Source organism: Erythrolamprus reginae, chromosome 1 (genome assembly GCF_031021105.1).
Source record: "Erythrolamprus reginae isolate rEryReg1 chromosome 1, rEryReg1.hap1, whole genome shotgun sequence".
Taxonomy (NCBI): Eukaryota; Metazoa; Chordata; class Lepidosauria; order Squamata; family Dipsadidae; genus Erythrolamprus; species Erythrolamprus reginae.
Genome location: NC_091950.1, coordinates 94757986 through 94773838, shown reverse-complemented (window position 1 = coordinate 94773838; position 15853 = coordinate 94757986). Strand labels below are relative to the sequence as shown.

The 15853-nt window shown below is 39.8% G+C and overlaps 1 protein-coding gene across 2 annotated transcripts in view; it reads right to left on the bottom strand.

Moving 5' to 3' along the window:
* LRP4 (LDL receptor related protein 4) overlaps nucleotides 1-15853 on the bottom strand; it is a 161211-nt gene that overhangs the window by 85536 nt on the left and 59822 nt on the right. For both annotated transcript variants that reach the window (XM_070760026.1, XM_070760034.1), the window contains exon 2: nucleotides 7962-8111. In XM_070760026.1, coding sequence (XP_070616127.1) covers nucleotides 7962-8111 — 150 coding nt within the window. The remainder of the gene's footprint in view (nucleotides 1-7961; nucleotides 8112-15853) is intronic.

Here is a 15853-nt window from a genome sequence, read left to right as displayed (position 1 = left end):
ATCTTCAGGATCTGGCCTTCTAAAGAGGAGTCTGGATTGATCTCCTCTAGGACTGAGCAGTTTGATTGCCTTGCAGTCCAAGGGACTCGCAGGAGTCTTCTCCAGCATCATAATTCTCCAGCATCATAATTTTTGGCGCTCAGACTTTCTTCTTCTTCTTCTTCTTCTTCTTCTTCTTCTTCTTCTTCTTCTTCTTCTTCTTCTTCTTCTTCTTCTCCTTCTTCTCCTTCTTCTCCTCCTCTTCTTCTTCCTATTATTATTGTTGTTGTTGTTGTTATTATTATTATTATTATTATTATTATTAATTAGATTTGTATGCCGCCCTTCTCCGAAGACTCGGGGCAGCTCACATGCTTCAACTTTCACAACCATACATATGAAAAATTAGGAGGCATATTTCTTGAAAGCAGAAAACAATTCAATATTCTTCTGCTCTTAAGCAGTGAGAGACTTAGGAGACAGACAAGAAACTGAGGTGCAGGCTGCTTTGGGTGTGAGATTGCCAAAAACCTATCTGAAACTGATAGGTCTCGGAAAGACCGCTAGAAATGCAATAATTGTGTTTGTAAAGTAATCAAAGAAGTTCGTTGAGAGGTCAAGCACAGAGAGCGAAGGCTACATTGGCTATCTACTGAAATATCCACTGCGAACAAATTAAATGAACCTGTATTCTCACTTCAGTGATAAATATAACTCTCCTTCAAGATATGAGGTGAAATCTATAAAATCCAATACTCTGAAGCAAAGAAGTTAATGGAATGAGAACAAGAAAGGAAGTAAGTAAAAGAAAAATGCCAGGAGAAAATAATTTCTAAATTCAAAGACAAAGAGTAAAGAAAACTAGGGAGCTGATCAGGACATTCAACAATCAAAAGCAACATACAGTATAATGAATAAAATAAAATATTTATTTTATTTTATTCATTGATTGATTGATTTTGTCCAATACACAATGAGGATTTTAGTGGGTATATATCTATATACACATAGTAAAATACATGATGAAGGTTATAAAGGAGAAACTCATAGTAAAATATATCTAAGAAGTAATAGAAAAAAAGATATAGTAATAGAACATATCAATGAAAGAATAGAAGAAGAGATATAGGAATAAGAAGAAAGGTATAGGAGATATAGGAGAGCAATAGGACAGGGGATGGAAGGCACTCTAGTGCACTTGTACTCGTCCCTTACTGACCTCTTAGGAATCTGGATAGGCCAACCGTAGATAATCTAAGGGTAAAGTGTTGGGGGTTTGGGGATGACACTATAGAGTCCGGTAATGAGTTCCACACTTCGACAACTCAGTTACTGAAGTCATATTTTTTACAGTCAAGTTTGGAGCGGTTAATATTAAGTTTAAATCTGTTGTGTGCTCTTGTGTTGTTGTGGTTGAAGCTGAAGTAGTCGCCGACAGGCAGGACGTTGCAGCATATGATCTTGTGGGCAATACTTAGATCTTGTTTAAGGTGTCTTAGTTCTAGGCTTTCTAGGCTCAGGATTGAAAGTCTAGTCTCGTAGGGTATTCTATTTCGAGTGAAGAAGGGCTCTTCTGGTGAAGTATCTTTGGACATTTTCAAGGGTGTTAATGTCTGAGATGCGATATGGGTTCCAAACAGATGAGCCGTATTCGAGGATGGGTCTGGCAAAAGTTTTGTAAGCTCTGGTAAGTAGTGTGAGATTGCCAGAGCAGAAGCTACGTAGGATTAGGTTTACAACTCTTGAAGCCTTCTTGGTTATGTTGTTGCAGTGGGCTTTGGCACTTAAATCTTTTGTTATTAGTACACCAAGGTCTTTAACCGAGTGGGGATTATCTGTATAAATAAATCTTATACTTAAAATTCCTATTCAGTGGGACTTGTTCTCAGATAATCTTTATATACTGTTAGTTGTTCATTCCAACGTTATTATTCTCTAACTTGAAAGTACTATCCTGGACACTGAATTTCCATTTATATTGGGGCATGAACATAACAAATGCCTTCAATCAGTGAGGATCTGCCTTTAATAAACTATCTAGTGCTAATTTTTAGTTTCTGGAAGGTCTTGTCTGTCTAGTAGGCAAGGTTTCCTCATAATTTAGGCAAACACTGATGCTTGAAATTCCATCAAAGAATTAATTGCAACACCCAACATACAAGACTGAGCTTGTTACATGTTTACTATGGTTCTTGTCTTCTTCTGTTGGGGAAACTCCAAAAGTGTATTTACAAAATCTCCATTTATTAAAAGGGGTTTGCTGCCACTTCAGATGTTTTGAGGACTGGTTGCTGAAAAAGTCCCCACATGGAAAGGCTGCCAAGTATATCAATATTTCCTACCTCCAGGGGTGGGTTCCTTCCTATCGATGCGGTCTGGTGCGCTCACAACAGTAGCGGCAGTCCGTTGGTAACGTCACTGTGGATGGTAGGGGGCAGGAGGAAACTACGTGAGCCCCCGGAATGGCAGAGGCCTTTCTTTCCTCAATTACTGGGGCTTGTATAGATTGGGAAGCCGGGAGCCTCTCCTCCTCTTCGCAGGCATGAAAATGGTGGTGAGGGGGTTAACAGCACAGTGGAGCCGAATTGAAGCAATTAAATAAAATATTGTTTTGGATTGGTGACTTTTGAGGTAGAGAGAATGGGGAGGTAGAAATTTTCAAAAACCATTTTCTATTAATATTAACATATTTTCAAAGTCTATGGGCCCTTCATCTCTTGCCACCTGGTCACATGACTGATAAGCCATCCCCACTCGGTCACATGACCAGCAAGCCACTCCTACCCGGTCACATGACTGGTAAGCCACCCCATAAAATAAGCCACACCCACAGAGTGGTAGTTTAAAATTTAGGAAGCCGGCCGGAGTTCTTGGAGAGGGGTGGCATACAAATCTAATAAATTATTATTATTATTATTACTACTACTACTATTATTATTACTATTACTATTATTATTATTATTACTTTTATATACACTGCTCAAAAAAATAAAGGGAACACTTAAACAACACAATATAACTCCAAGTAAATCAAACCTCTGTGAAATCAAACTGTCCACTTAGGAAGCAACACTGATTGACAATCAATTTCACATTCTGTCGTGCGCATTCAACTTTGTGCAGTACAAAGAATTCAATGAGAATATTTCAGCCATTCAGATCTAGGATGTGTTATTTGAGTGTTCCCTTTATTTTTTTGAGCAGTATATATAGAACTCTTGTTTCCTGGTTCACCTATGGATGTATCTAATTAATTGTTCTTTGTCATGTTATCATTTCCACTTGAAGAGGTTATGCAAGGAGCTTTCACTATCATTAATCCACTGTGTAGCAACGATTAATCTTAATTTCTAAACCGAGGGTGGATGCCACCAAAATCAAGGACTCCACCTCCTACTACTTGCAGAAAAGTAGACAGACCAATACAGAACTGTTTCCCTATAATTGAAGGCTGTCAATCTCACAACCTGTGGCCAGATGCGTCATGCACTAGCCACGCCCACACCTAGATTAGCGAGGGGGGTCGTGATACACGTCACATGACACCACCAGGACGATATGAATTTGACACCTCTGCTCTACTGTAGTGAGAAGTAGCATTTTTAAGAAAACTGGCAAGAGGATCTAGCCACAATGAAACACAAATTAGGTGCTTGATTGTGGCTTTAAAAAAAAATCACCAAAAGATTTTTTTTAGGTGGATCTTATATAGCAACATTTAAAGTACTAAAACCACAGCAGGCAACTTGGTTGGGAGCTGCGAAAGACAAAAATTAAGAGATCCCATCAAATCTATAAGTCCATACCCGGCAATATACTTCCTTTCTCCATGCCTGGGAACCTCTTCACTCATTTCCTTCTACATGGTCCTTCCAGGGAAGGCCTGGCGTCTTTAGTGCTACTGGTGCTTCCTCCTTCTTCACATGAGATTTCGCTTGCTGCACATGCTCAGAAGCGGAATCTCATTAGGGGTGTGCAGCTGCACACACATCCCCAAAATTGCTACCGGAACTGAGTACCTTACTGTTCGGGTAGCAGATCTTCACTGGTCCTTCCATCAAGTTAGCTCTTGGGAAACCTAATTATGCATATTCTTTCCAATGTAATTCTTTACCCGCTTTTTGCTCCTCGCAAGTTCAAAGTGCTGCTTTCCCCTAACATCTTTAACATAGACGAGTGGGCTTGTTTCTTCACTGACCCTCATTCACCCATCCCCGGTCTTAAAAAGCAGTCAGTAATTTGAGCTATAACTTGAAGCAGAACGGCAAAGAAAACACCATCAGGCTGATCCAGGAGTGGGAAGTGTCGGCAAAATGCAGAGGTACATATTATGAAGAAGTTACAAGGAACCTGCTTGACTTTAATTTCTTCTTTTGGTTTCTATTTTTTTTTCTTTGTTTGTATTCCTTCTGGGACAAGAGAATTCTGTTTTGCCCGTGTACAATTGCTGCAATCTGATCTGAGCGTGTGATTCCCCCTCAAGCTGTTCTGTATCCTTTTCTATTTCAAGCATTGTCTGCTCTGCAAAGGCTCCTTGTCGGCTTGTCTTGTCTTCTCCGTTTGCATAGAGCTTCGCCAGAGCTCTGAAAACTGCCAGTCTTAATTTCCCAATTTTTAAGCAGCTGGTGCTTATGGAGGGGAATCCCAAGGGGATGCTGAAGGCACGGCGCTTTTATTTTATTGTGTTACTCTTTTATGATTGTTTTATAGTTACCTATTTTTATTGTTCTTGCGAGCCACCCAGAAGAGTTGTATAAGAGGGGCAAAACCATATAAATATTTAAAATAAATAAATATATTAGCGTAGAGGGAAAAGATGGATATTTGTGTGTGTGTGTGTGTGTGTTATATTCAGGGCTTTAAAGGAACCAAGTAGAAACCCTTTAAAGCTAAACCCATTTTTTTCCTCCTTAATTTGTTTTATTTTATTTATTTATTCTATTTTTTAATGCCGCCCTTCTCCTTAGACTCAGGGTGGCTTACAATGTGTTAGCAGTAGCACTTTTTAACAGAGCCAGCATATTGCCCCCACAATCCGGGTCCTCATTTTACCTACCTCGGAAGGATGGAAGGCTGAGTCAACCTTGAGCCGGTGATGAGATTTGAACCGCTGACCTGCAGATCTAGCAGTCAGCTTTAGTGGCCTGTAGTACTGCACTCTACCCACTGCACCACCTTGGCACATTAATCCCTGCACCCCCAAAAAATCCCTGGAAAAGAGCAGCTTAAATTTGTGTGCATCCGTGTACAGGAGTGAAATAAATATCCCAATGCTCTGAAAGCACTGCTAGTGCCCCAAAATTTTGCTCCTTAAATTCCAACAAGTCCCTCGTCCAACATCCTTTTTAAAAAGCTAAAATATTCAGGTAAGGCTAAGCCCATTCTGTAAGACTTTCTTTGGAAGTTACTTATGGGGTGAATAAAATCACCAAAACAGGTGGCGTTACAGCCCTACTGCTTCAACTGTTCAAATAATAATAATAATAATAATAATAATAATAATAATAATAATAATAACAATAACAACAACAGCAACAACAACAGCAGAGTTAGAAGGGACCTTGGAGGTCTTCTAGTCCAACCCCCTGCTTAGGCAGGAAACCATACACTACCTTCAGAAAAATGGTTATCCAACATCTTCTACCGTTGGAGCGTTCACAGCTTCTGGAGGCAAGCTGTTCCACGGATTAATTGTTCTAACTGTCAGGAAATTTCTCCTTAGTTCTAAGTTGCTTCTCTCCTTGTTTAGTTTCCACCCATTGCTCCTTGTCCTGTCCCCAGGTGCTTTGGAGAATAGGTTGACTTCCTCTTCTTTGTGGCAATCCCTGAGATATTGGAACACTGCTAATCATGTCTCCCCTGGTCCTTCTTTTCATTAACCTAGACTATACTCAATTCCTGCAACCTTTCTTCATATGTTTTAGCCTCCAGTCACCTAATCATATTTGTTGCTCTTCTCTGTACACTTCTAAAGCCTCAACATCCCTTTTGCATTCTGGCGACCAAAACTGAATGCACATTTCTTATGTAAGAACAAGACATGTTCAATTTGGCTGGGCTGCTTTAGGATTCCTGCTCAGGCAGGGGGTTGGACTTGATGACCTGCATGGTCCTTTTCAACTCTAACAATAAATAAATAAAATAAATAAATTCTCCCAAACATTATATACAATTATTTGAATTTTCTAAAAAAAAAGGATCACAAAAACTGTCTATGGAGATTCTCAGCCATCCAGGATATGTTCTCATCTAAGGTGAGAAGAGAAACGAAACGTCTTCAAAGAAAAAAACCCAGAAAGTCCAGTTTCCTCTTTAAAAAAACACTTTTGGCACAACAAAAAAATATTTTTCCAAATATAAAATATCCTCTTTTAGGTATCGGGGCTCTGCAATGATTCGTATTTGATTCCAGGATGGAGCTTCAGAAAATATTTGGGTACAAACATCACATTATTCTTTTGTCTCCAACAGCTGCCCTTGACATTCCTTCAACATCAAATACGAAGCACTGCACACACAAGTTATTAAAAATAATTAGGCCAAAGAAAAGATCTCTAAAAAAACATACAAAACAGCGGAAGTTTACAACTCTCTTCGTTTACATCAGGTTTACAAACTATTGATGAGGAAAGGGATGGGAAGGGAAGGATACTCAACGACAGTACATTTGAAGTCCTCGACTTACAACAGTTCCTGTAGTGGCTGTTCAAAGTTACAACGACCCTGAAAAAAATGATTTATGACCAGTAATGGGCAGCCAAAATTGTGGGTGTGGCTTATTTTCTGGGTGTGGCTTAATGGTCATGTGAGTGGGTAGGAGTGGCTTACCAACCATGTGACCAGGTGGGAGTGGTTTGAACAATCATCATTGTTTAAGTGGACTGTTAAGTCCTTGACTTACAACCTTACCAGTGTTGCTTACAGGGGTGACAATTTGTTTTTGCGTTTCCTGCACTCTCCTTCCTGGGTCGTGTCCCCCCCCCGGCTCAGGCTGGGTAGCTGGGCCAACGGGTGCTGCCAGAAGCATAAATGCTGCCAGTGCCGCTTCCAACCATGGCTTCTGCTTGCATTTCAGGCGGGAGGTGGCCGCCTGAGGCTGGAGGGGAGCCGGGCAGGAGAGAGGGAAGCATGTCCGAGGCCAGGAAGGAGGAAAGAGGAAAAAAGCAAAGAGCGCAGAATCAGCAGCAGGGAAAAAAAGGACAGCCGAGCCGAGACCAGTAATCCAGGAAGTGACAGCCGCCGATCATCTAGAGCTGCGCACGCATTTTCATTTCTACTGATGGAACTGCACTCCACCCCGTCCTGCCTGCTGCCCACCCCTGTTTAGGACCATTTTTCATACTTAGAACCGTTGTAGCGTCCCTGGGGTCACATGATCAAAATTCAGCCGCTTGGCAACTGACTCATATTTATGAAGGTTGCAGTGTCCTGGAGTCACGTTATCTCCTTTTGCAACCTCCTTATAAACAAAGTCAAGGGGTCACAATCTGAGGTTAGTTGGGGGAAAGATCAGGAGCAACATGAGAAAATATTATTTTACTGAAAGAGTAGTAGATGCTTGGAACAAATGTCCAGCAGACGTGGTTGGTAAATCCACAGTAACTGAATTTAAACACGCCTGGGATAAACATAGATCCATCCTAAGATAAAATACACAAAATAGTATAAGGGAAGACTAGATGGACCATGAGGTCTTTTTCTGCCGTCCATCTTATATGTTTTCTATGTAACAAACCCCCGCCTCCACTGGTTTCCAAGAAGGTCAAAGACAGTGGTTGAAGAGAGATCAGATTTCAGCATTTCGTAATTTAGCAACATGCAGTTGGTCTTCCGGACTCTAATAATAGAGTCTTAAAGAAACCCTTTAGGGGGGGAAAAATAAGTCATATGCCTTTTGAAAAGACCCAAATACAAAAGCATAAAAAACACATGGAAGTCAGCCTCAATCCCTCCCTCCTAATTATGGATTGTTGGATTCTTACTGCAACCGTCTTCATCGCTGTGGTCCCCACAGTCGTTGTCGCCATCACACTGCCACTGAGCAGGGATACAAGTGCATTCTCCAAAAGCACTAACAGCACAGGTGAAATGGTTGCGGCCACAGGAACATTCAGAGCTGCTGCTAGTTGCACCTGTGGGAAAAGAAATAATCAGCATTAGCTTAGAGAAGAGTCTACAAAAATAATGATGCAAAAAAGCATTTGTATCAGGTCACCTTGAAAAGCAGTTTCCAATTTATGTCACACAATCTATTATTCTTGATAAATGTATATTTTCTTTTATGTACAATGAGAGCATAGGCACCAAAGGCAAATTCCTTGTGTGTCCAATCACACTTGGCCAATATAGAAACATAGAAACATAGAAACACAGAAGACTGACGGCAGAAAAAGACCTCATGGTCCATCTAGTCTGCCCTTATACTATTTTCTGTATTTTATCTTAGGATGGATATATGTTTATCCCAGGCATGTTTTAATTCAGTTACTGTGGATTTACCAACCACGTCTGCTGGAAGTTTGTTCCAAGGATCTACTATTCTTTCAGTAAAATAATATTTTCTCACGTTGCTTTTGATCTTTCCCCCAACTAACTTCAGATTGTGCCCCCTTGTTCTTGTGTTCACTTTCCTATTAAAAACACTTCCCTCCTGAAACTTATTTAACCCTTTGACATATTTAAATGTTTCGATCATGTCCCCCCTTTTCCTTCTGCCCTCCAGACTATACAGATTGAGTTCATTAAGTCTTTCCTGATACGTTTTATGCTTAAGACCTTCCACCATTCTTGTAGCCCGTCTTTGGACCCGTTCAATTGGACCCGTTCAATTTTTATTCTACTACTACTACTACTACTACTACTACTACTACTACTACTATTCTACTACTATTGTATTGTACAGCTAACTGGATACAACTACTAAATCAGTGGTTCCCAACCTTTTTTTGCCCATGCGCCACCTAAGCATCTCTAAAATTCTGATGCACCACCACCACCAGTGACATATAATTCTTACTATTCAAAAAGTGAACTCCTACTCATGTGGAGGAAGCCTAAAAGGCCATTAACTTGGTTTAAACAAGGTTCCAATTGCCCCTATTAAAAATCAAATTGCCCTCCCTGTGGGATGTAGGTCCCACGTTGGGAATGGGTACTAAATGCAACCAAATGCAGGCTTTGTGTGCTTATTGTCAGGAAATTTATCCACTATACCGAATAAATAGCATAATTAATTTTCTACTTTCATATGTATAAATGAATTAAAACTGGGTGATCCTATGAACATGACCAGGGTATATATGATACCGCCTTCTGCCGCACGAATCCCAGCAACCGGTTAGGTCCCACAGAGTGAGCTTTCTCCCGGTCCCGTCAACAAAACAATGTCATTTGGCGGGACCCAGGGGAAGAGCCTCCTCTGTGGTGGCCCCAGGCCTCTGGAACCAACTCCCCCCGGAGATTAGAATTGCCCCCACCCACCTCGCCTTTCGTAAGCTCCTTAAAACCCACCTCTGCCATCAGACATGGGGGAACTGAGATATTCTTTCCCCCTAGGCCCTTACAATTTATGCATGGTATGTTTGTTTGTATGTATGTTTGTAAGGGTTTTTTAGCTGTTTTAGTATTGGATTTACATGCTGTTTTGTATTACTGTTGTTAGCCGCCCCGAGTCTATGGAGAGGGGCGACATACAAATCCAATAAATAATAATAATAATAATAATAATAATAATAATAATAATAATAATAATAATAATAATAATAGTATTTTCTGACTATTTGTGGTGTTAATTCTCTGACGTGTGGAAAAAATATGTATATTTTTTAAAGTAAGCAAAAATGCATTTTTCAGGAAATATGTTGCAGAAGTACAAATAGTTGGCAAAATTACATCCATACATAGACATGCATGTTAGACAGAAATGTGTGTGCATTGGCATTGAAAATGTTTCTTCCAAAACAGTCTCAAAAGATGGAGACCAGGGACAAATGTAGTAAAAATTTAACAAATGAGAAATATAGAAAAATCATAAAAGATCCAAGTAATTTTGCCAACTATTTTTAATTTATGAGGAATTTCAATATGATACAATATATCATTTGGCTAACTTTACCATGTCTAAGAAAAAACTCCGTCTTTAATTATGCTGTGTTGCATAGCAATGTATGCAATCTATGGTAATAATATGTGTTCTAACAAGACATCTTAAAAATATGTTTTAGATTATCCTTACAGCTTTGGAACAGAAACAAAAATGCCAATTAAACAAAATTATTAATAAGAATAGCTAAATCGAAAGAATACACACAAAAGTAGGACAGATGACAATGTGTTCAAATTCATTGTGTAATGTCACTTTTATTCTGTTTCCTAAACAAGTAATGCTCAGTGTGTGTCATTTTCAATTTCAAATTCATGTGTAATGTCACTTTATTTCTATCTCATAGATAAGTAGTGCTCAGTGTGTGTGTCATTTTGTTACATTTGTGTTGGGTTTTTTTATAATCTCATGGTGCCTCACAAAGATATACCGTAATATTATTCTCTCCGTAGTAGCAGATAGCATGAAATAGCATTTCATGATAATGTTAACCATACTATAATAGCCCCCACCCTCCTTGCCTTTCGTAAGCTTCTCAAAACCCACCTCTGCCGTCAGGCATGGGGGAACTAAGATAATCTTTCCCCCTAGGCTTCTACAATTTATGCATGGTATGTTTGTATGTATGATTGGTTTTATAACAAGGGTTTTTAGCTGTTTTTAGTATTGGATTTTTACATTCTGTTTTTGTCACTGTTGTTAGCTGCCCTAAGTCCGCGGAGAGGGGCGGCATACAAAATAACTAAGTAAGTAAGTAAGTAAGTAAGTAAGTAAGTAAGTAAGTAAGTAAGTAAGTAAGTAAGTAAGTAAATAAGTACATAAGTACATAAATAAGTAAATAAGTAAATAAATAAATAAGTAAGTAAGTAAATAAATAAGTAAATAAACAAATAAACAAACAAACAAATAAATGAACAAACAAATAAATAAATTATGGGAGATACGAAGGGAGAAAGAAGAAGATAGCAAATTTGAGGAAAGCCAAATTCCTTTCAAATGATCCCTACTTCTAAAAACAGGACATGTGTTTTGGCACCGTTCAAAGGGTTTCAGAAATCCAGAAGAGGGTTCATACCTAATGAATATGACTCTTGTCTCTCTCCACCTTGCATTCCAACCCCAGTCAGCCGAGAGATCCGGAAATGCTTTGGAAGTCAAGGGCACCTGACTACTACTGGCAAGCAAAGAGGCTATTTAGGGAATAAAATATACTTTCCGCCTCCGTTGTATCAGAACGGTCCTGGTGCTATTAATGATGCTTCAGATTCTAATTCAGAAATCTCTGCGGGGTCTTTTCTTTTTGCTGAGGTAAAATTATTCTTCATGATTCTTAACAAATGTATTTTTTTTAATGTACATTGAGAGCAAATGCACCAAAGACAAATTCCTTATGTGTCCAATCAAACTTGGCCAATAAAGAATTCTATTCTATTCTATTCTACACTGCTCAAAAGAATAAATGGAACACTTAAACAACACAATATAACTCCAAGTAAATCAAGCTTCTGTGAAATCAAACTGTCCACAATCAATTTCACATGCTGTTGTGCACATTCAACTTTGTACAGAACGAAGTATTCAACGAGAATATTTCATTCATTCAGATCTAGGATATGTTCTTTGAGTGTTCCCTTTATTTTTTTGAACAGTATGCTTGTAAATTGGCAAAAAAACAGGAATTGTTATGAATTACAGTGGTACCTCTACTTAAGAACGCCTCTACTTAAGAACTTTTCTAGATAAGAACCGGATGTTCAAGACTTTTTTGCCTCTTCTTAAGAACCATTTTCTACTTAAGAATCCGAGCCCGGAAAAATTTCCCAGGAAATTTGAGAGCGGCACAAAGGCCCGGCCAGTTTCCTGCCATTCTCCCTTTAATCCCGACCATCTCGTGCTTTTCTGGGCTGCCAGAGGAGCCTTTCGGTGGCGCTTAAGGAGGCTTTGGCAGTCCAGAGCAAACAAAGCATTTTCCTTTCTCTAGGCGCTTGGAGAGGGAATAAACCTCTGCCAGCACCAAGAGAAAAGAAACGCTCCCTTCACTCTGGGCAGCGACTGTCCTCCTCCTCCTCTTCTTCCTCTTTCTCCTTCCATCCAAATTCCGAGCTTTTATTTCTTTCCTAATGGGTTTGCACGCATTATTTGCTTTTACATTGATTCCTATGGGAAAAATTGATTCTATTTACAAACTTTTCTACTTAAGAACCTGGTCACGGAATGAATTAAGTTCTTAAGTAGAGGTACCACTGTATTTCCCTCTCTAACAGTAGCGGTGGGCACCAAACGTCAGGCTTTCAAGATGCACTTAGATGCCTTGCTAGCAGGCATGAGAGAGAAAGAGGGAATCCCAAATCCTTCCAACTCCTTAGCAGGCCGCAAAACTAGGAGCTCAAATTGACGAGGCCAATGTTAAGCATTAAAAACAAGGCGCTGCACAAACACACACACACAGCCCTGTAATGTGTGATTTACCCCCAGAACCAATCTCACAAATCCTTTCACACACAAATACTTGCTTTTTCCCACAAGTATTCTTTTTCAGCAAAGCTGCCGAGTTGGTTCTACAAATGAGTTGATTAGGAGGCAGAAACACCTACAATAGAATGCAAATACCCAGAGATCTGCTTTGAATGATCTTCTTACTCACTCATATTTTATTCCAAGCATTGTTTTATAGGAAGACCAGGGTTGTTGTGTTTTTTTTAACTTTCTCCCTCCCCTTGCCAGAGTCTCCAATTGCATGATTAATCAATTGCCCCTACAGTGAAGAAACATTGATTACAAAGCAGTGGGGGTGCTACTTGCTTTGGAGGACTGCCAAGTAGCAACTATTTCTTCACTTCCCTCTTAAGAAACTGATTCGATCCTCAAGTGGCAATTCTTCACCGAAAGAAAGTACAGTTAATCCCATTTTAATGGAGGGATTTGTTGACCCCTTGTTTAAATAGAGAATTCTTCAGACAGAAACTGAGAAAGTCACTTCGTATTCAGAGATACTATTATGGGAAGAAACAATGCTCTCACGTAAAGAGCCCATCGAGTAGAAGGGGCAGAATTCATTTTCAAATCGAGTCCTTTGGCTGCAAGCAGAGCAAAAACTTTGCAGAGCAACGCAACACACAGCTGGAACACAACACCTATGTTGTGTGTTTAGAAACATAGAAACATAGAAGACTGACGGCAGAAAAAGACCTCATGGTCCATCTAGTCTGCCCTTATACTATTTTCTGTATTTTATCTTAGGATGGATCTATGTTTATCCCAGGCATGTTTAAATTCAGTTGCTGTGGATTTATCTACCACGTCTGCTGGAAGTTTGTTCCAAGGATCTACTACTCTTTCAATAAAATAATATTTTCTCATGTTGCTTTTGATCTTTCCCGCAACTAACTTCAGATTTTGTCCCCTTGTTCTTGTGTTCACTTTCCTATTAAAAACACTTCCCTCCTGGACCTCATTTAACCCTTTAACATATTTAAATGTTTCGATCATGTCCCCCCTTTTCCTTCTGTCCTCCAGACTATACAGATTGAGTTCATTGTCTTTCCTGATACGTTTTATGCTTAAGACCTTCCACCATTCTTGTAGCCCGTCTGTGGACCTGTTCACTTTTGTCAATGTCTTTTTGTAGGTGAGGTCTCCAGAACTGAACACAGTATTCCAAATGTGGTCTCACCAGCACTCTATATAGCGGTATCATAATCTCCCTCTTCCTGCTTGTTATACCTCTTGCTATGCAGCCAAGCATCCTACTTGCTTTCCCTACCGCCTGACTGCACTGTTCACCCATTTTGAGACTGTCAGAAATCACTACCCCTAAATCCTTCTCTTTCTGAAGTTTTTGCTAACACAGAACTGCCAATACAATACTCAGATTGAGGATTCCTTTTCCCGAAGTGCATTATTTTACATTTGGAAACATTAAACTGCAGTTTCCATTGCTTTGACCATTTATCTAGTAAAGCTAAATCATTTACCATATTACAGACGCCTCCATATTATTATGTTTCATAATAATAGCTCTGGGAAATGGCCTCTTATTAAAATATATACGGAGGAAAAGGGCTAAATGTTTTAACTTACACTTTCTGAGATGACAAAATGAATGTCAATTGATCAGAATAGAGCTGGAAGGGACCTTGAAGGTCTTCTAGCCCAGCCCACTGCTCAAGCAGGAGATCTAATACCATTTCAGACAAGTGATTGTCCAGTCTTTTCTTAAAAGCCTCCAGTGATGGAGCATGCACAACTTCTGAAAGCAAGCTGTTCCACTGCTTAATTATCCTCACTGTTGGGAGGCTTCTCCTTAATTCCAGGTTGCTTCTCTCCTTTAATTAGTTTCCATCCATCGTTTCTTGTCCTGGCCTTTGGAGCTGAATGTTGTTAAAAGTTAAGCTTCTTCCAAATTTAGCAATTGGGTCATTTATAAAACCTTATACTGATACAGTGGTACCTCTACTTAAGAACTTAATTTGTTCTGTGACCAGGTTCTTAAGTAGAAATGTTTGTAAGTAGAAGTAGTTTTTCCCATAGGAATCAATGTAAAAGCAAATAATGCATGCAAGCCCATTAGGAAAGAAATAAAAGCTCGGAATTTGAGTGGGAGGAGGAGGAGGAAGAAGAGGAGGACAGTCACTGCCGAAGGAAGAAGGTGGGGTGAGGGGAATCAAAAAAATGCAAAATTTTCAGGCTTAAATAAAAAAGAGGGACTCTGAGGAGGCACCCAGAGAAAGGAAAACGCTCCGTTTGCTTTGGGCTGCCCAGAGCGAAGGGAACATTTGTTTTCTCTGGGCGCTGGCAGAGGTTTATTCCCTCTCCAAGCACCCAGAGAAAGGAAAATGCTTTGTTCGCTCTGGGCTGCCAAAGCCTCCTTAAGCGCCATCAAAAGGCTCCTCTGGCAGCCCAGAAAAGCCCAAGATGGCCAGGACTAAAGGGGGAATGGCAGGAAACTGGTCAGGCCTTCGTGCCGCTCTCAAATTTCCTGGGAAATTTTTCCAGGCTTGGGTTCTTAAGTGGGAAATGTTTTTTGAGAACAGGCAAAAAAGTCTTGAACACCCGGTTCTTATCTAGAAAAGATTTTAAGTAGAGGCGTTCTTAGGTAGAGGTACCACTGTATATTGATATCTAACTAGCATGTGTGATCCTAAAAAAGAAAAGATTGAGTGTCAGCCTCTCTGCCTTGTTCTTCTTCCTACTTTCACTGCATCGGCTGTCATAAGGAAATGGGGGTGGGGGAGGCATTTGGGATTTTTTTGGGGGAAGCAAGCTGGAGGAGCCCTTAGGAGTTTTGATTTTGCATGAGAAAGAGGAAAGAGAAGGGAATTGCAGCATGGCAGATGCACAGAACAGACCTGCTTGTCACCAACTCAAGGTTAACGAACTGTGCATTCCAAAAGCATGACACACCAGCGAAGATGCACCCACCTGATGCTTATGGATATTCTGGATTTGGTGGACTGCCAAAGTGGGGTGTTGGGGTTATTTGTAATAGGCATCTCACGCGCCTTTTTCTTCAGATTTTACTTTTCTTTCATTGCATTCACTTCTGATTTAGTAAAAGTGACCTTTAAAGTTCAAAATGGACTCTGAGTTTTACTTTCCTAAATTCTGAGCCAAGTAGACCCGACACTGAGTTAATTCTGACTACAGATTAATTGCTTCCCAAGTGATTTGCTAGAGCCTTCCACACACTTTAGTTCATCTGAAAATATTGAGCCTTCCACAGAAAAAATTGACATTGAAAAGTTTCCTCTTCATTCTCAAGAAGCCTTGAAC